Below are 13,385 nucleotides of genomic sequence, written 5' to 3'. Positions count from 1 at the left end.
CTATGATTCTAAGTGTTCAGTATCATAACTCACTTTTTACCTTGCATATTAGCCTTCAGATTCCTCTGTTAGTTTCTTGAGGGATTACTCTTATGAAATCTTATTTCTCTTTATAAATATGATAGACTTTATGAAATCGATTAACTTAACAGTTTATGAATCAATTTATATGTCAGAAATTGAAAATTTGTTAAATATATTAGAATTTTACGGTTGAATCACTTATTTCACAGAATTATCATGCCTGGAAGAGAGCATAAGGAACTAAAATCCTACATTAACCGTGTACCAATCTCAGTGTCTCTCTTATCATCCACCTGTTTAGCTCTTGCCAATTCACAGAGCATTTGCAACAGTTTTTTACCAGCTCCCAAAGGGTTACTTGCAAAAGCTTTTTACCAGCTCCCTAAAGGTTACTTGCAAACAGCTTTTTGAGATAAACAAAATCAGGCTTATATGCTCATACCTGTTTTCAACATGAGGAAACAGACTCAGTTCCAGTGACCTGCCCAAACTTACAGAACTAACAAGTGTCGAGTAGAAGACTAAGAGAAGAGCTCACATCATTAATACCTAGTCAAGTTATTTTCCTTCTATATTTTATATATTAGGGTTTCAGTGGGTATTTTCCAAAAGTTGGTATTTGCTACTTTAGCTTTTTATCTGTAAAGTGAGATAACATAACACACTCAAATAGTTGTGTATTTTTTCTTTTTTGCAGTTAGATAGGGTTGAGATAGTGCATTTGAAAAAATAATGCCCTAGAAAGTGCTCACCATTCAAATGGTGGTTATTATCATATACTCTGGCTGCATCTTGGAATCATAGCAGGCAGCTTTGTGTGTTTGCTGATTCCTATTCACGGGAAATGTGTTTGTTTATATCACAGTGTATTATCTATTTTTCCTTTTAGTACCCATGTGGCCAAATTACGAACTGCCATATTAATAAGATGCAAACATATTTGAGAGGGTGGTTAGACTTAATGGTTTTCATAAAGTTGTTTTAATAGTTATTTTTCAACAGATGCACAGCTTACATTTGGCCACATCTCTGTGACAGTGTGATGACTGAACTTTTCAACAGATGGCATACAAATACTTGGGAAAACACCCTTCTAATATTAATTGTTATAAAAAAGACTTTTAGAGTGCCAGAAGAATGATAGCCTGTATTCCCAAGTCCTTAGTCTCTGCTATTATAATTATAATTTAGATGATTTGGAAGTTTCTATTTCTGGCACTTGGATTTGTTTTGTAAATGAGCATATATATCTGCATTAGAGTGAAATGATGAGGAACACGCTGTTGTCAATTAGAGATTCAACATAGATACAGCATTTAAATCCTCCTTTGTTTGTTGATAGATGTACATAATCTCCTCTTGCTGAGTCATTCTACTTCTATTCCATACATAGAAAATAGAACTTTTCATAAGAATCAGCTGTGAGATACTTATGTGTTCTTTCTAAAAAGTATTGACTTAAAAAAAAAAATGACCAAACTTAGAATTTGAAACATGTTCATCAATGTGATGAACTCCCCAGCTTTCCAAGTTGTCCTGCGTCTGCTGTTGACCACCTCGCATGGCTTCTGGAATCAGTAAGTGAGGAATCTGACAATAAGTAGGGCAGGAAGGAGAGTCGTGAAAATCTGTGGTGGCATTTATCATTGTTACAATGACAAAGGGCATTTACTGATGTTTAGTGGGTGCAAGCCAGAGTACCTATACATGCTACACTACACAGTATAGTTTTAAACCAGAAAGAAAAATTCCATGTCCTACATTAATTTGAACATCTGACTGGACATCCATCTGAGCCTGGAATCCAACTCTGCTTAAATGAAGTGACAGAGTAGGTTTTGTAATACATGGTATTTTTGCAGAGTTTTATAATACATGGTGTTTTTGCAGAGTTTTAGTACCCTCAGAATGTTGAATGTTAGCATCCACCCATACCTCTGCTTCTTGATTTTACTATACTGCTGTATAAAAGCTTGAAAGACTTCTGATCTGATTTTATTGCTCCTGAATTCTGACTTTTTCATGCTAAATAAGTGTAAGCATATAAATCCTTTTTTATATCCTTAAGTATAGTCATAGACTGAACATTTAGTAAACAGATATTATAAATTTACTTTCCGATTTCCCTTTTTTATCCTAAATAGACCATATTTTAATATTTAATCCTTGATATTTTTAAAATCTGTGTAAGTTATATTATGCATGGATTTCTAGATTTAAAGAGAAAATTACAGAATGCTTGTTATTGTAAAGGGGCTCTGAAATTGATTGGGATGAGAAGCATTACTATAGAAAATTAAGTAAAACAAGACAAATTATTTCTCTACTTGTCCCCTTGCGCACACATAATTCAGTGTTAGAATCATTCAAAGAAAAGGACAGGGTCGTGATTCTAAGTCTTTAGTATGGAATGCAGTCTCAATAAATTCGGTATCATTCTGCTTTTATGGGTGTCTTAAACTGATTTTCTTTTGGCAAGTTGTATTAGCTAGTTCTTCTTTGTGTTTGTCATTGCAGATGGCGTTTAATAATTGCTTCAGTTTGAACTACCCTGGCAACCCCTGCCCAGGGGACTTGATCGAAGTGTTCCGTCCTGGCTATCAGCACTGGGCCCTGTACTTGGGTGATGGTTATGTTATCAACATAGCGCCTGTAGGTGAGGTTTATTTCCAGTGGCTCCTGGGAGCAGATTTTTAGTGTTCTTGTTACAGGAAGGAATCATGGGTGAAATAATAAACAAAACAAAATAGAAATAAAATATAGAAAGCAGATAAATCTAACTAATCTAGGTTTAGAGAAGGATATTCTGAAACCAAAGCAGCATTGAAGAAATCACAAAGGCCATTCACATTAAATTTTAAAGCCTCTGGATTTAAAAAATTACAATTAAAAAGTAAATAACCAGCTGGGAAAAATATTTGCCACAAACATGGCAAGGTTCATTGTCTTTACATATCACACAAATAGGTTATTTCAATTCATTCAACACCTATTTGTAGATCACCTAGTATGTTCTGAATGCTATTCTAAGTGCTGGGGGTATACAGACATCTCCCTGCATGGTGGAGTTTACATTTTAGTAAGCAGGGACAGACCATGAGCAAGTTACACAAATGTTAAAATTGTGATAAGTGATACAGAAGAAATAAGAAGGTAGGATGAGAAGTGCTGAGGGCAGAACGTGGTGGGTGGAGATGCTGTGATTTTAAATGAAGTGGTCAGGAAAATTTCTTAAGAAAGTGACATTTGAGGAAAAACATAAAAGAGGTAAAGAAACCGGTCAGATGCTATCTGTAGCAATAGTATCCGAGGTCAAGGGGGGACAGCAGACAGTAAAACCTCAACAAACAAATGGATAAAGAATTAGGAACAGTTTGTAAAAGAAGAGAAGCAAAAACTAATACACTTTTTGAAAAAATTTCAACTTTCTGGCCTAGGAATTGTAAAATAAACCAATAAAATATTTCATGCCTATCTCATTAGCAAAGGTTAAAAAGTGATAACAAGCAGTGTTGATAAGAATATAGTGAAATGAACATAAAGGTATTGTTGATGGTAATATAAACTGATAAGGACTAGGACCTTAGACGGGTTCGTATTCTCTGACCCTGTAATTGTACTTCTAGGAATCTATTCTGGGGAAGTATTTAGAGATGTAGACAAGCATTTCTATGTAATGATATTCACTTCTGTGTCATTTATAAAATGGTTAAAGTAGACAATGGCATATGTTCGATAGGGGAATGATTAAATAAATTAAGATTTAGCCACATAATATTAGTTATCTAATATTCTTTACTGAGGAATCTTCATTGCTTCATGGAGGGAAACTGCAGAAAGAGCAGAGGTGGTGCTGGCCTCAGAGATGCCTACGTCTAGGGGTTTAACCACTATTTAGACTCTCCGTCACACATCTGCATTTTTTTTCTATATGCTCTCTTCATTTTCCCAGACTATGTCTCTTTAAAAAACTAAACTGATGACCATAGGCAGCTTTAGGTTCTGACTTTTAGGTTCTTTTGACCCAACACGAAAGAGCTAACTGTAACTACCTGTTACAGTTAAAGAATCATGGAGACAGACTCCAGTCGCTCCGGTGTGAGGCCCATGTTCATTGCCAGACTATCACTGTGCCCAAGAGAATGGAATACTGTGATTGGCTCAGACAGAGTTGTTTCCAGGAATAAATAGGCAATGGTGGGATTTGGTGCTGGATAGATATAAATAACAGCATCTGTAACAGCCGTTAAAAGTCTTATATCTGGACATGTTTTATTGCAGGGAAGATGGTCTTAATATGATATGTATTTGAAAAAGATTAACCACATGCTCAGTCATAAAGCAAGTCTCAATAAATTCAAAAGAACTGAAATCACACCAGGCACACTCTTGAACCACAGTGCAATAAAAACAGAAATGAATACAAAGAAGATTTCTCAAAACTACACAAAAACATGGAAATTAAACAGCTTGGTCCTCAATATCAATGTGTGATGCTTAATATCTAGTGTCAACATGATTGGATTGAAGGATGCAAAGTATTGTTCTGGGTGTGTCTGTGAGGGTGTTGCCAAAGGAGATGAACATTGAGTCAGTGGACTGGGAGAGGCAGACCCACCCTCAATCTGGGTGGGCACCATCTAATCAGCTGCCAGTGAGGCTAGGATAAAAGCAGGCAGAGGACTGTGGAAGAATTACACTGGCTAAGTCTTCTAGCCTCCATCTTTCTCCTATGCTCGATGCTTCCTGCCCTTGAACATCTGACTCCAAGTTCTTCAGCTTTTGGACTCTTGGACCTACACCAGTGGTTTGCCAGGGGCTCTCGGGCCTTTGGCCACAGACTAAAGGCTTCACTATTGGCTTATCTACTTTTGAGGTTTTCGGACTTGGACCGGCTTTCTTGTTCCACCCCTTGCAGACAGCCTATTGTGGGACTTCACCTGTGGTCGTGTGAGTCAATACTCCTTAATAAACTTCCTTTCATATATACATCTGTCCTATTAGTCCTGCCCCTCTAGAGAACCCTGAAGAATACAGGTGGAAAATGAAATGAGGGCAGAAATCAAAAAGTTCTTTGAAATTAATCAATATAGAGACACAACTTACCAAAATCTTTGGGATGCACCTAAATCAGTGTTAAGAGGAAAGTTTATAGCACTAAACACAGTCATTAAGAAGTTAGAAGGAGCTCAGATTAACAACCTAATATTGCACATAGTGGAACTAGGAAAAAAAAAAAGAAGACCAACCCCAAGCTAGCAGGACAAAATAAATCTAAAATTGGAGAAAAACTGAAAGAAATAGAGATACAAAAATCCATACAAAATTAATGAAACAAATAATTTGTTTTTTGAAAGGATAAACAAGATTGATAGACTGCTATCTAGATTAACAAAGGAAAAAAGATCCAAAGAAGTGCCATCAGAAATGACAAAGATGACATTATAACCAGCCCTTCAGAAATACAAAAGGTCCATAGAGACTATTATGAACATCTCTATATACATAAGTTAGAAAATTTAGAGGAAATGGACAAATTCTGAAACACACAACTTTTCAACATTGAGCCAGGAAAAAAGTTCCAAAATTGAATAAGTAACAATAACAAATAAAAAACTACCAACCAAAAAAAGCCCTGGAGCAGATGGATTCACAGCCAAATTCCAGGAGGTGTACAGAGAACTGGTACCAATCCTACTGAAACGACTCTGAAAACTCAAGGAGGAAGGACTCCTTCCTGACTCATTCTGTGAAACTAGCATCATCCTGATACCAAAATCAGGAGAGAGACACAAAAAAAGAAAACTTCAGGCCAATATTCCTGATGAACGTAGATGCAAAAATCCTCATCAAAAGACTAGCAAACCAAATGTGGCAGCACATCAAAAAGTTAATTCATAATCAAGTAGGCTTTATTCCTGAGATAGAAGATTGGTTCAGCATACACAAATCAATAAATATGATTCACCACATAAACTGAGTGAAAACCAAAAACCATATGATCATCTCAATAGATACAGAAAAGCCTTTGATTAAATACAACATCCCTTCATGATAAAAACCCTGAACAGAATTGGCATTGAAGGAACATACCTCAAAATAATGAATCATTTATGAGACACCCACAGCAAACATCATACTGAATGGGTCATTCCCCTTTAGAACTGAAACAAAACAAGGGTGTTCACTCTGACTATTCCTGTTCAACATAGTATTGAAAGTGCTAGCCAGAGCAGTGAGGCAAAAGAAGGAAAGAAAAGGCATCCAAATAGGAAAAAAGTAAGTTAAATTACCTCTTTTTGTTGAATATTTGATTCTGTACCTAGAAAGCCCTGAAAACTCCACCAGAAGCCTCCTGGAACTGATAAACAACTTCAGTAAAGTTTCAGGATACAAAATCAGTGTACAAAAATCAGTAGCATTTTTATACACCAATAACATTCTAGCTGAGAGCCAAATTAAAAACATAATTCCATTTACAGTAGCCACAGATAAATAAAATACCTAGGAATACATCTAACCAAGAAGGTGAAAGATCTCTACAAGGAGAACTACAAAACACTGCTAAAAGAAATCAGAGATGAGACAAATAAATGGAAAAACATTCCATGCTCACGGATTGGAAGAAATAATTTTAAAATGCTCAAATTGCCCAAAGCAGTCTACGGATTCAATGCTATTTCTATCAAACTACCAATGCCGTTCTTCACAGAATTAGAAAAAATATTCTAAAATTTACATGGAACCAAAAAAGAGCCCAAATAGCAAAAACTAAAAAAAGCTGGAGGCACATTACCCAACTTCAAACTCTACTAGAAGGCTATAGTAACCAAAACATCATGGCACTGGTACAAAAACAGACACACAGACCAAGGGAACAGAATAGAGAACCCAGAAATAAAGCCAAGCACCCAAATCCATCTGATGATCTTTGATGAATTCAACAAAAATAAGCAATGGGGAAAGGTCTTCCTATTCAATAAATGGTGCTGGAATAACTGGCTAGCCATATGCAGAAGAAAAAAACTGGACCCCTACCTTTTACTATGTGCAAAAATTTACTCAAGATGGACTAAAAGTTTAAATGAAGAACTCCAACATGGCACATGTATACATATGTAACAAACCTGCACGTTGTGCACATGTACCCTAGAACTTAAAGTATAATAATAATTAAAAAAGAAACTCAAACTATAGAAGTCCCAGAAGAAAACCTAGGAAACACACTTCTTGACATCAGCTTTGGCAAATAATTTATGTCTAAGTCTCCAAAGTGAATTGCAACAAAAAGAAACATTGACAAGTGGGACCTAAGTAAACAAAAGAGCTTCTGCACAGCAAAAGAAATTGTCAACAGAATAAATGGTCTACAAAATGGGAGAAAATATTCATAAATTGTGCATCTGACAAAAGTCTAGTATCCAGAGTTTACAAGGAATTTAATCAACATGTAAAAACGAGTTGATGGGTGTAGCACACCAACATGGCACAAGTATACATATGTAACAAACCTACACGTTATGCACATGTACCCTACAACTTAAAGTATAATAATAATAAATTTAAAAAAAAATAAAAAAAATAAAAAATTTAAAAAAAAAAAATGGCCAAAGACAGGAACAGACACTTCTGAAAAGAGGACATTTAGGCAACCAACAGACCTGCGAAACAATGCTCATCATCACTAATCATCACAGAAATGCAAATCAAAACCACAGTGAGATACCATCTCACGTCAGTCAGAATGGTGATTATTGAAAAGTCAAAAAATAACAGATGCTGGTGATGCTGCAGAGAAAAGGGAATGTATACACACTGTTGGTGGGAATGTAAATTAGTTCAGCCACTGTGGAAAGCAGATTGGAGATTTATCAAAGAGCTTAAAAGAGAACTACCATTTGATCCAGCAATCGTATTACTGGGTTATATATACCTAAAGGAAAATAAATTATTCTACCAAAAAGACACATGTACTTGTATGTTCATCACAGCATTATTCACATAGGAAGGACAGAATCAGTCTAGATGCCTATCAATAGTGAATTGGATAAAGAAAAGGTGATACACACACATATACACACACATACACACACACACACACACACACAGAGAGACACCATGGAATACTATACAGCCATGAAAAGGAAATAATGTCCTTTGGAGCAACATGGGTGGAGGAGCTGGAGGCCATTATCCTAACGAAATTGATGCAGGAACAAAAAGCCAAATACCTTATGTTCTCACTTACAAGCGAGAACTGAACATTGAGTACACATGGAGATAGAGATGGGAACAATAGGCACTGGGACTGTTAGAGGGAGGAGGGAGGAAGGTGTGGACTGAAAAACTATGTATTGGGTACTATGCTCACTACTTGGATGACTGGATCATCCATATGCCAAACGTCAGCATCACAAAATGTACTCATGTAACAAACCTGCACATGTAACCTCGGAATCCAAAATAAAAGTTGAAAAAATGTAATACGTCATATACCCAGTTTGCTAAAAAAAAAATATGTACACACAGGAGTGCAGACATGTACATGCACCTATGCATATGTTAGTAAATGTCCTAATAGAAGTATATCAAAATAATACTAGCAGTTACTTCTGGGTGGTGGGATAATGGGTGATACCTGTGTACATTTATATGCTTTGTTTTTCTGTATTTTATAAATGTTTAAAAATGAGCACAAATTATTAATAAAAAGCGTATGCAGACCCGACATGGTGGCTCACGCCTGTAATCCAGCACTTTGGTAGGCCAAGGTGGGCAGATCAGTTGAGGTCAGGAGTTCAAGACCAGCCTGGCCAACATGGTGAAACCCTGTCTCTACAAAAAATACAAAAATTAGCCAGGTGTGGTGGCAGGTGCCTGCAGTTCTAGCTACTCAGGAGGCTGAAGCAGGAGTATCACTTGAGCCCAGGAGGTGGAGGTTGCAGTGAGCTGAGATTGTGCCACTGCACTCCAGCCTGGGCAACAAAGCAAGACTCCATATCAAAAAAACAAAACAAAAAAAAAGTGTATGCAGATAACAGATAAATAACCTGGAGTATTTTCCTCAGGTTACCTTACGTATTTATAGACCTAAGTTTTATTATCTTGGGAACTTCTGATACTTTTTAATGAAGTGGTTTTTTGCAACATTTTAAAGTATTTGCCTCTTATTTTAGAATATTATAAGTGAAAATGACAAACGAAATGATATTTATGATTCAGAGCTTCCAAAGTCTAGTGGTTAATACTAAGCAACCCTCTACATCTACATTATCTCTGCAGTTTTCATACCTGGAAAACAATATGACATATTCATGCTGTTTTCTTATTTTCATGCCTTAAATTCCATATTATTGTGGTTTGAGCATTCAGCTTTGGTCCTATAGATAGATACTCAATTCTATTGTTAACTACTGTGATACATTTTCCTAGCCAGTTTACCTCTCCAAATTTTTATTTTCTAATTTTTGCATGTGGTTATTAAAAATATGTTTAGTAATTCTAACTGGGAGATATGTGCTCTGAGGACTTGTAATGTGTGAGAACTTTCAATGTGTAAGATGTTCACTGGAACACCTCACATTCTGTGAGAAGAAGGACAGACAGAAGGCTAGTGGAAAAAAAGTTTTGCTTTTAGTCATTACTAAAAGAGAAAGTTTCTAAACGCTAGTTATGAGGAGACTCTTTCTCTCATGGTTGACCTGAACATGGCCAAACATAGCAGTTGTGGGCAGTCTGACAAGGACCGGAGCCTGGCTTTAGACCTCTACCCTGAGGAATCATCTCTCCAACCTAAAGTACTGACATTGTCAGACCAAAGATACAGTAGCTCCTGGTGGACTAGCAAATGCTTATGAGCAGAGGCAGCCAAGGTGGAGTGTGGGGCATGGGGCATTGTCATAAGTGGGTAGGTCACTGCCTGGGGCCATGTCTGGTAGACAGTGCCTACCAAGTTAGCTTCAGGCTCAGGAGTTAGGGGGCTTTTTTTTTTTTTTTTTTGGCCAAAGGAACTGGCAGGAAAAAAGCAGGACCCCAGCCTGACTTCAACCGTCCTCTCACAGGACTGAGGTACCATGCAGGTTTCGGAATAGGAAATTGGACCCCAAATTGATGCTTAGTTGAAAAACAAGTTTCAGACGCTTAGGGAGCTTAGACACTAGGCTGTGCCTACTAATAACAGTGCACTCTATAAGATTAATTTGGAAGGGTTCAGATGCTGAGCAAAAAACTGCTTTATAGAAAAAGTGGACAATAATCTTATCTGTATCTATGTTAGACACACATACCAACATCTCTAATAATACCAGTTTACAGAGAATTTATTTCCCAAGGGTAAGTAGAGTGTTCTCACCCAATTTGTTCTATGGGAACATCATACATTTTCAAAAAGTTTTTCTTATATTCTCACTCATACAATAGTAAGTGTTACTGCTAAGTTACAGAATAACTGCTTAAGGCTAATGAGATTAAGTGGCTTTGCTTTAATAATAAGTTAGGAACAGGGCTAGGTTTAGACATGCCAGCATTTCCAAAGTCTTTAGATGGCATTAGAGTTCATTGGACTGGGTCACTATACCTTACTAACCAGAATTCTCCTTTATAGATGGCATTCCTGTGTCCTTTACAAGCGCCAAGTCTGTATTCAGCAGTAAGGCCCTGGTGAAAATGCAGCTCTTGAAGGATGTTGTGGGAAATGACACATACAGGATAAACAATAAATACGATGAAACGTACCCCCCTCTCCCTGTGGAAGAAATTATAAAGCGATCAGAGTTTGTAATTGGACAGGAAGTGGCCTATAACTTACTTGTCAACAACTGTGAACATTTTGTGACATTGCTTCGCTATGGAGAAGGAGTTTCACAGCAGGTGAGTTTTCTTTAGGAGATATTCTTACATTGAAAAAAGAATAACTGTTGGCTATGATAAGGTTCCCAGGTCTCAAACCAAATGAAAAGAACCAGAAAGTATGAGAACACCGAAGAACAGAGAATGGACTTGCAAGGTCCTGCAACAAGTTAATAATCAAACTGAGACTAAAACATGGATATTGTGAATTTTGAGCTAGAAGGGACTTGAAGTAGAATCAAGACCATAGCATTCTGTCCGTCTTACTGCCTTTAGTCTTTCTTTTTTTCCTGTTACTTCACCATACAGCAGTTTCAAATCAGTGACCTCATATACTGAAAAGAATACGCTGGAAAGGATGTTGAGTTTTTTCAGTGGGAGTTTACCAATATCACAGATGGTTGTTCTTAAATTTTTTTTCATTGGTGGACAGAGGCTAACTAATGACATGTCTTAGTGGGCTTGTGAATGTTGTCTCTTTCCTTGAAATTGCTAATTTCAATGAAATTTTGTGCCTTTAAGTAGATGTTTGATTCACTGAGCTCTGGGATGACTTTTGATAGACTAATTGACTTTATTTTTAAAGTACTTTACAATTTTGTCAGTTACTGCCATTGTTTAGTAGTGTGATGGATTTCTAGCTAACAGCATGTTTGTCTTTCCCTATGTGTTGTCCCACCAGTCCAGTAAACTAAAAATGAATATTAAGGTGATACAAGAGAATGGATATATAAAACTATTATCAAAAGAAAGTCCTCTTCATCCAAAATACATATAAAGTGTTCATTTAAAATATTAAAATATGAAAAATAATTTAATAGATTAAACTCCAGTGAGTTGTTACCTATGAAAACTTTTTAAAAGGTGACTAAAAATTTGAAAGATAATACCATAATATTTTAATAATTCAGATTTATCGAAGACTTCCAGTATTTTGAAATGGTGGATCAGTTATACATTTCTATCCTGAGTAAGAAATGAGGTTATAATTCTTCTCACAAAAGCTTGGGAAAATGGCATGTATAAGAAGGCTAGCAAAGCCTCCTGTTATCTAAACCCTGCACCTCTTGAGCCTAATTTTTCAAAATCCTACTTACCCTTCCCTATACCCAAGATTCAAATTGACTGTGGTTTTGATTTTCATTTTCCTGATGGCTAATGACGTTGAGCATCAATTTATGTGCTTATTGGCCATTTGTATATCACCTTTGGAGAAATGCCTATTAAGGTTATTTGCCCTTTTGTTTGTTTGTTTGTTTTTGTTTTTGTTTGTTTGTTTTGAGATGGAGGCTTGCTCTGTTTCCCAGGCTGGAGTGCAGTGGCGCGATCTCGGCTCACTGCAACCTCTGCCTCATGGGTTCAAGTTATTTTCCTGCCTCAGCCTCCCGTGTAGCTGGGATTACAAGCATCTGCCACCATGCCCAGCTAATTTTTTGGTATTTTTAGTAGAGACCATGTTGACCAGGCTGGTCTCATGTTGGCCAGGCTGTTCTCAAACTCCTGACCTCACGATCCGCCTGCCTTGGCCTCCCAAAGTGCTGGGATTACAGGTGTGAGCGACTGCACCCGGCCTTTTTGCCCATTTTTAAATTGGATTATTTGCCTTTTTATTGTTCAGCAGTAAGTTTTCTTTAGGTACTCTGGATACTGGACCCTTTTCAGATACATATCTAGAGTATGTATTTTCATCAGGGAAATGTAAATCAAAGCCATAATGAGATTTCGCTTCACAGCCAATAGGATTGCTATAATACAAAAGATGGTAAGTGTTGGCAAGGAAGTGAAGAAATTAGAACTCTCGTGCACTTCTGGTAGGCATGTAAAATGATATAACTCCTTTGGAAAACAGTGGCAATTCCTCTAAAATTAAATGTAGTATTACTATATGACTCAGCTATTCTAATCCTGGGTATATATCCAAGATAAATGAAACATATGTCCACACAGAAACCCGCACGTGAATGTTTATAGCAGCATCAGTTCTAATAGTCAAAATGTAGAAATAACTCAAATATCTATCTAATGGGCAATGGATAAACAAAATGGGGTATATCCATACAATGGATTATTTTTCAACAATAAAAAGAAATGAAGTACTGATACATGCTACAGTATGGACCTTGAAAACATATGCCAAGTTGCCTACTTAGCCAATCACAAAAGACTACATATTATATTATTTCATTGATATGAGATGCCTAGAATAGGGAAATCTATAGAGACAAAATAAATTAGTGGTGCCTGGGGCTGAGGGGGTCGAGGCAAATGAGGGGAGACTACTAAAGGGTAAGAGGTATCTTTTTGGAATGATGAAAAGTTTCAAAATTGTGATTGTTGTACAAGTCTATGAATATACTGAAAACATTGAGCTACATTATTTCAGCGGGTAAATATGTGGTATGCTAATTAGATCTAAAAATGTTTTTTTAAATAAAAAGGTGTGGGAAAATGGGAGATAGAACATAATGAAAGGATATATTTGTTTTCATTAGGAAATAATTGGAAATTCATTC

The 13,385-nt window shown here is 36.5% G+C and overlaps 1 protein-coding gene across 1 annotated transcript in view; it reads left to right on the top strand.

Moving 5' to 3' along the window:
* PLAAT1 (phospholipase A and acyltransferase 1) overlaps window positions 1-13,385 on the top strand; it is a 38,651-nt gene that overhangs the window by 16,773 nt on the left and 8,493 nt on the right. Inside the window, 2 exon segments of the mRNA XM_001095451.5 lie at window positions 2,542-2,680; window positions 10,628-10,893. Of these exon segments, the coding sequence (XP_001095451.4) occupies window positions 2,542-2,680; window positions 10,628-10,893 (405 nt within the window).

Source organism: Macaca mulatta, chromosome 2 (genome assembly GCF_049350105.2).
Source record: "Macaca mulatta isolate MMU2019108-1 chromosome 2, T2T-MMU8v2.0, whole genome shotgun sequence".
Taxonomy (NCBI): Eukaryota; Metazoa; Chordata; class Mammalia; order Primates; family Cercopithecidae; genus Macaca; species Macaca mulatta.
Note: the sequence above shows the minus strand (reverse complement) of the source record. Positions and strands in the feature narration are given on the sequence as shown.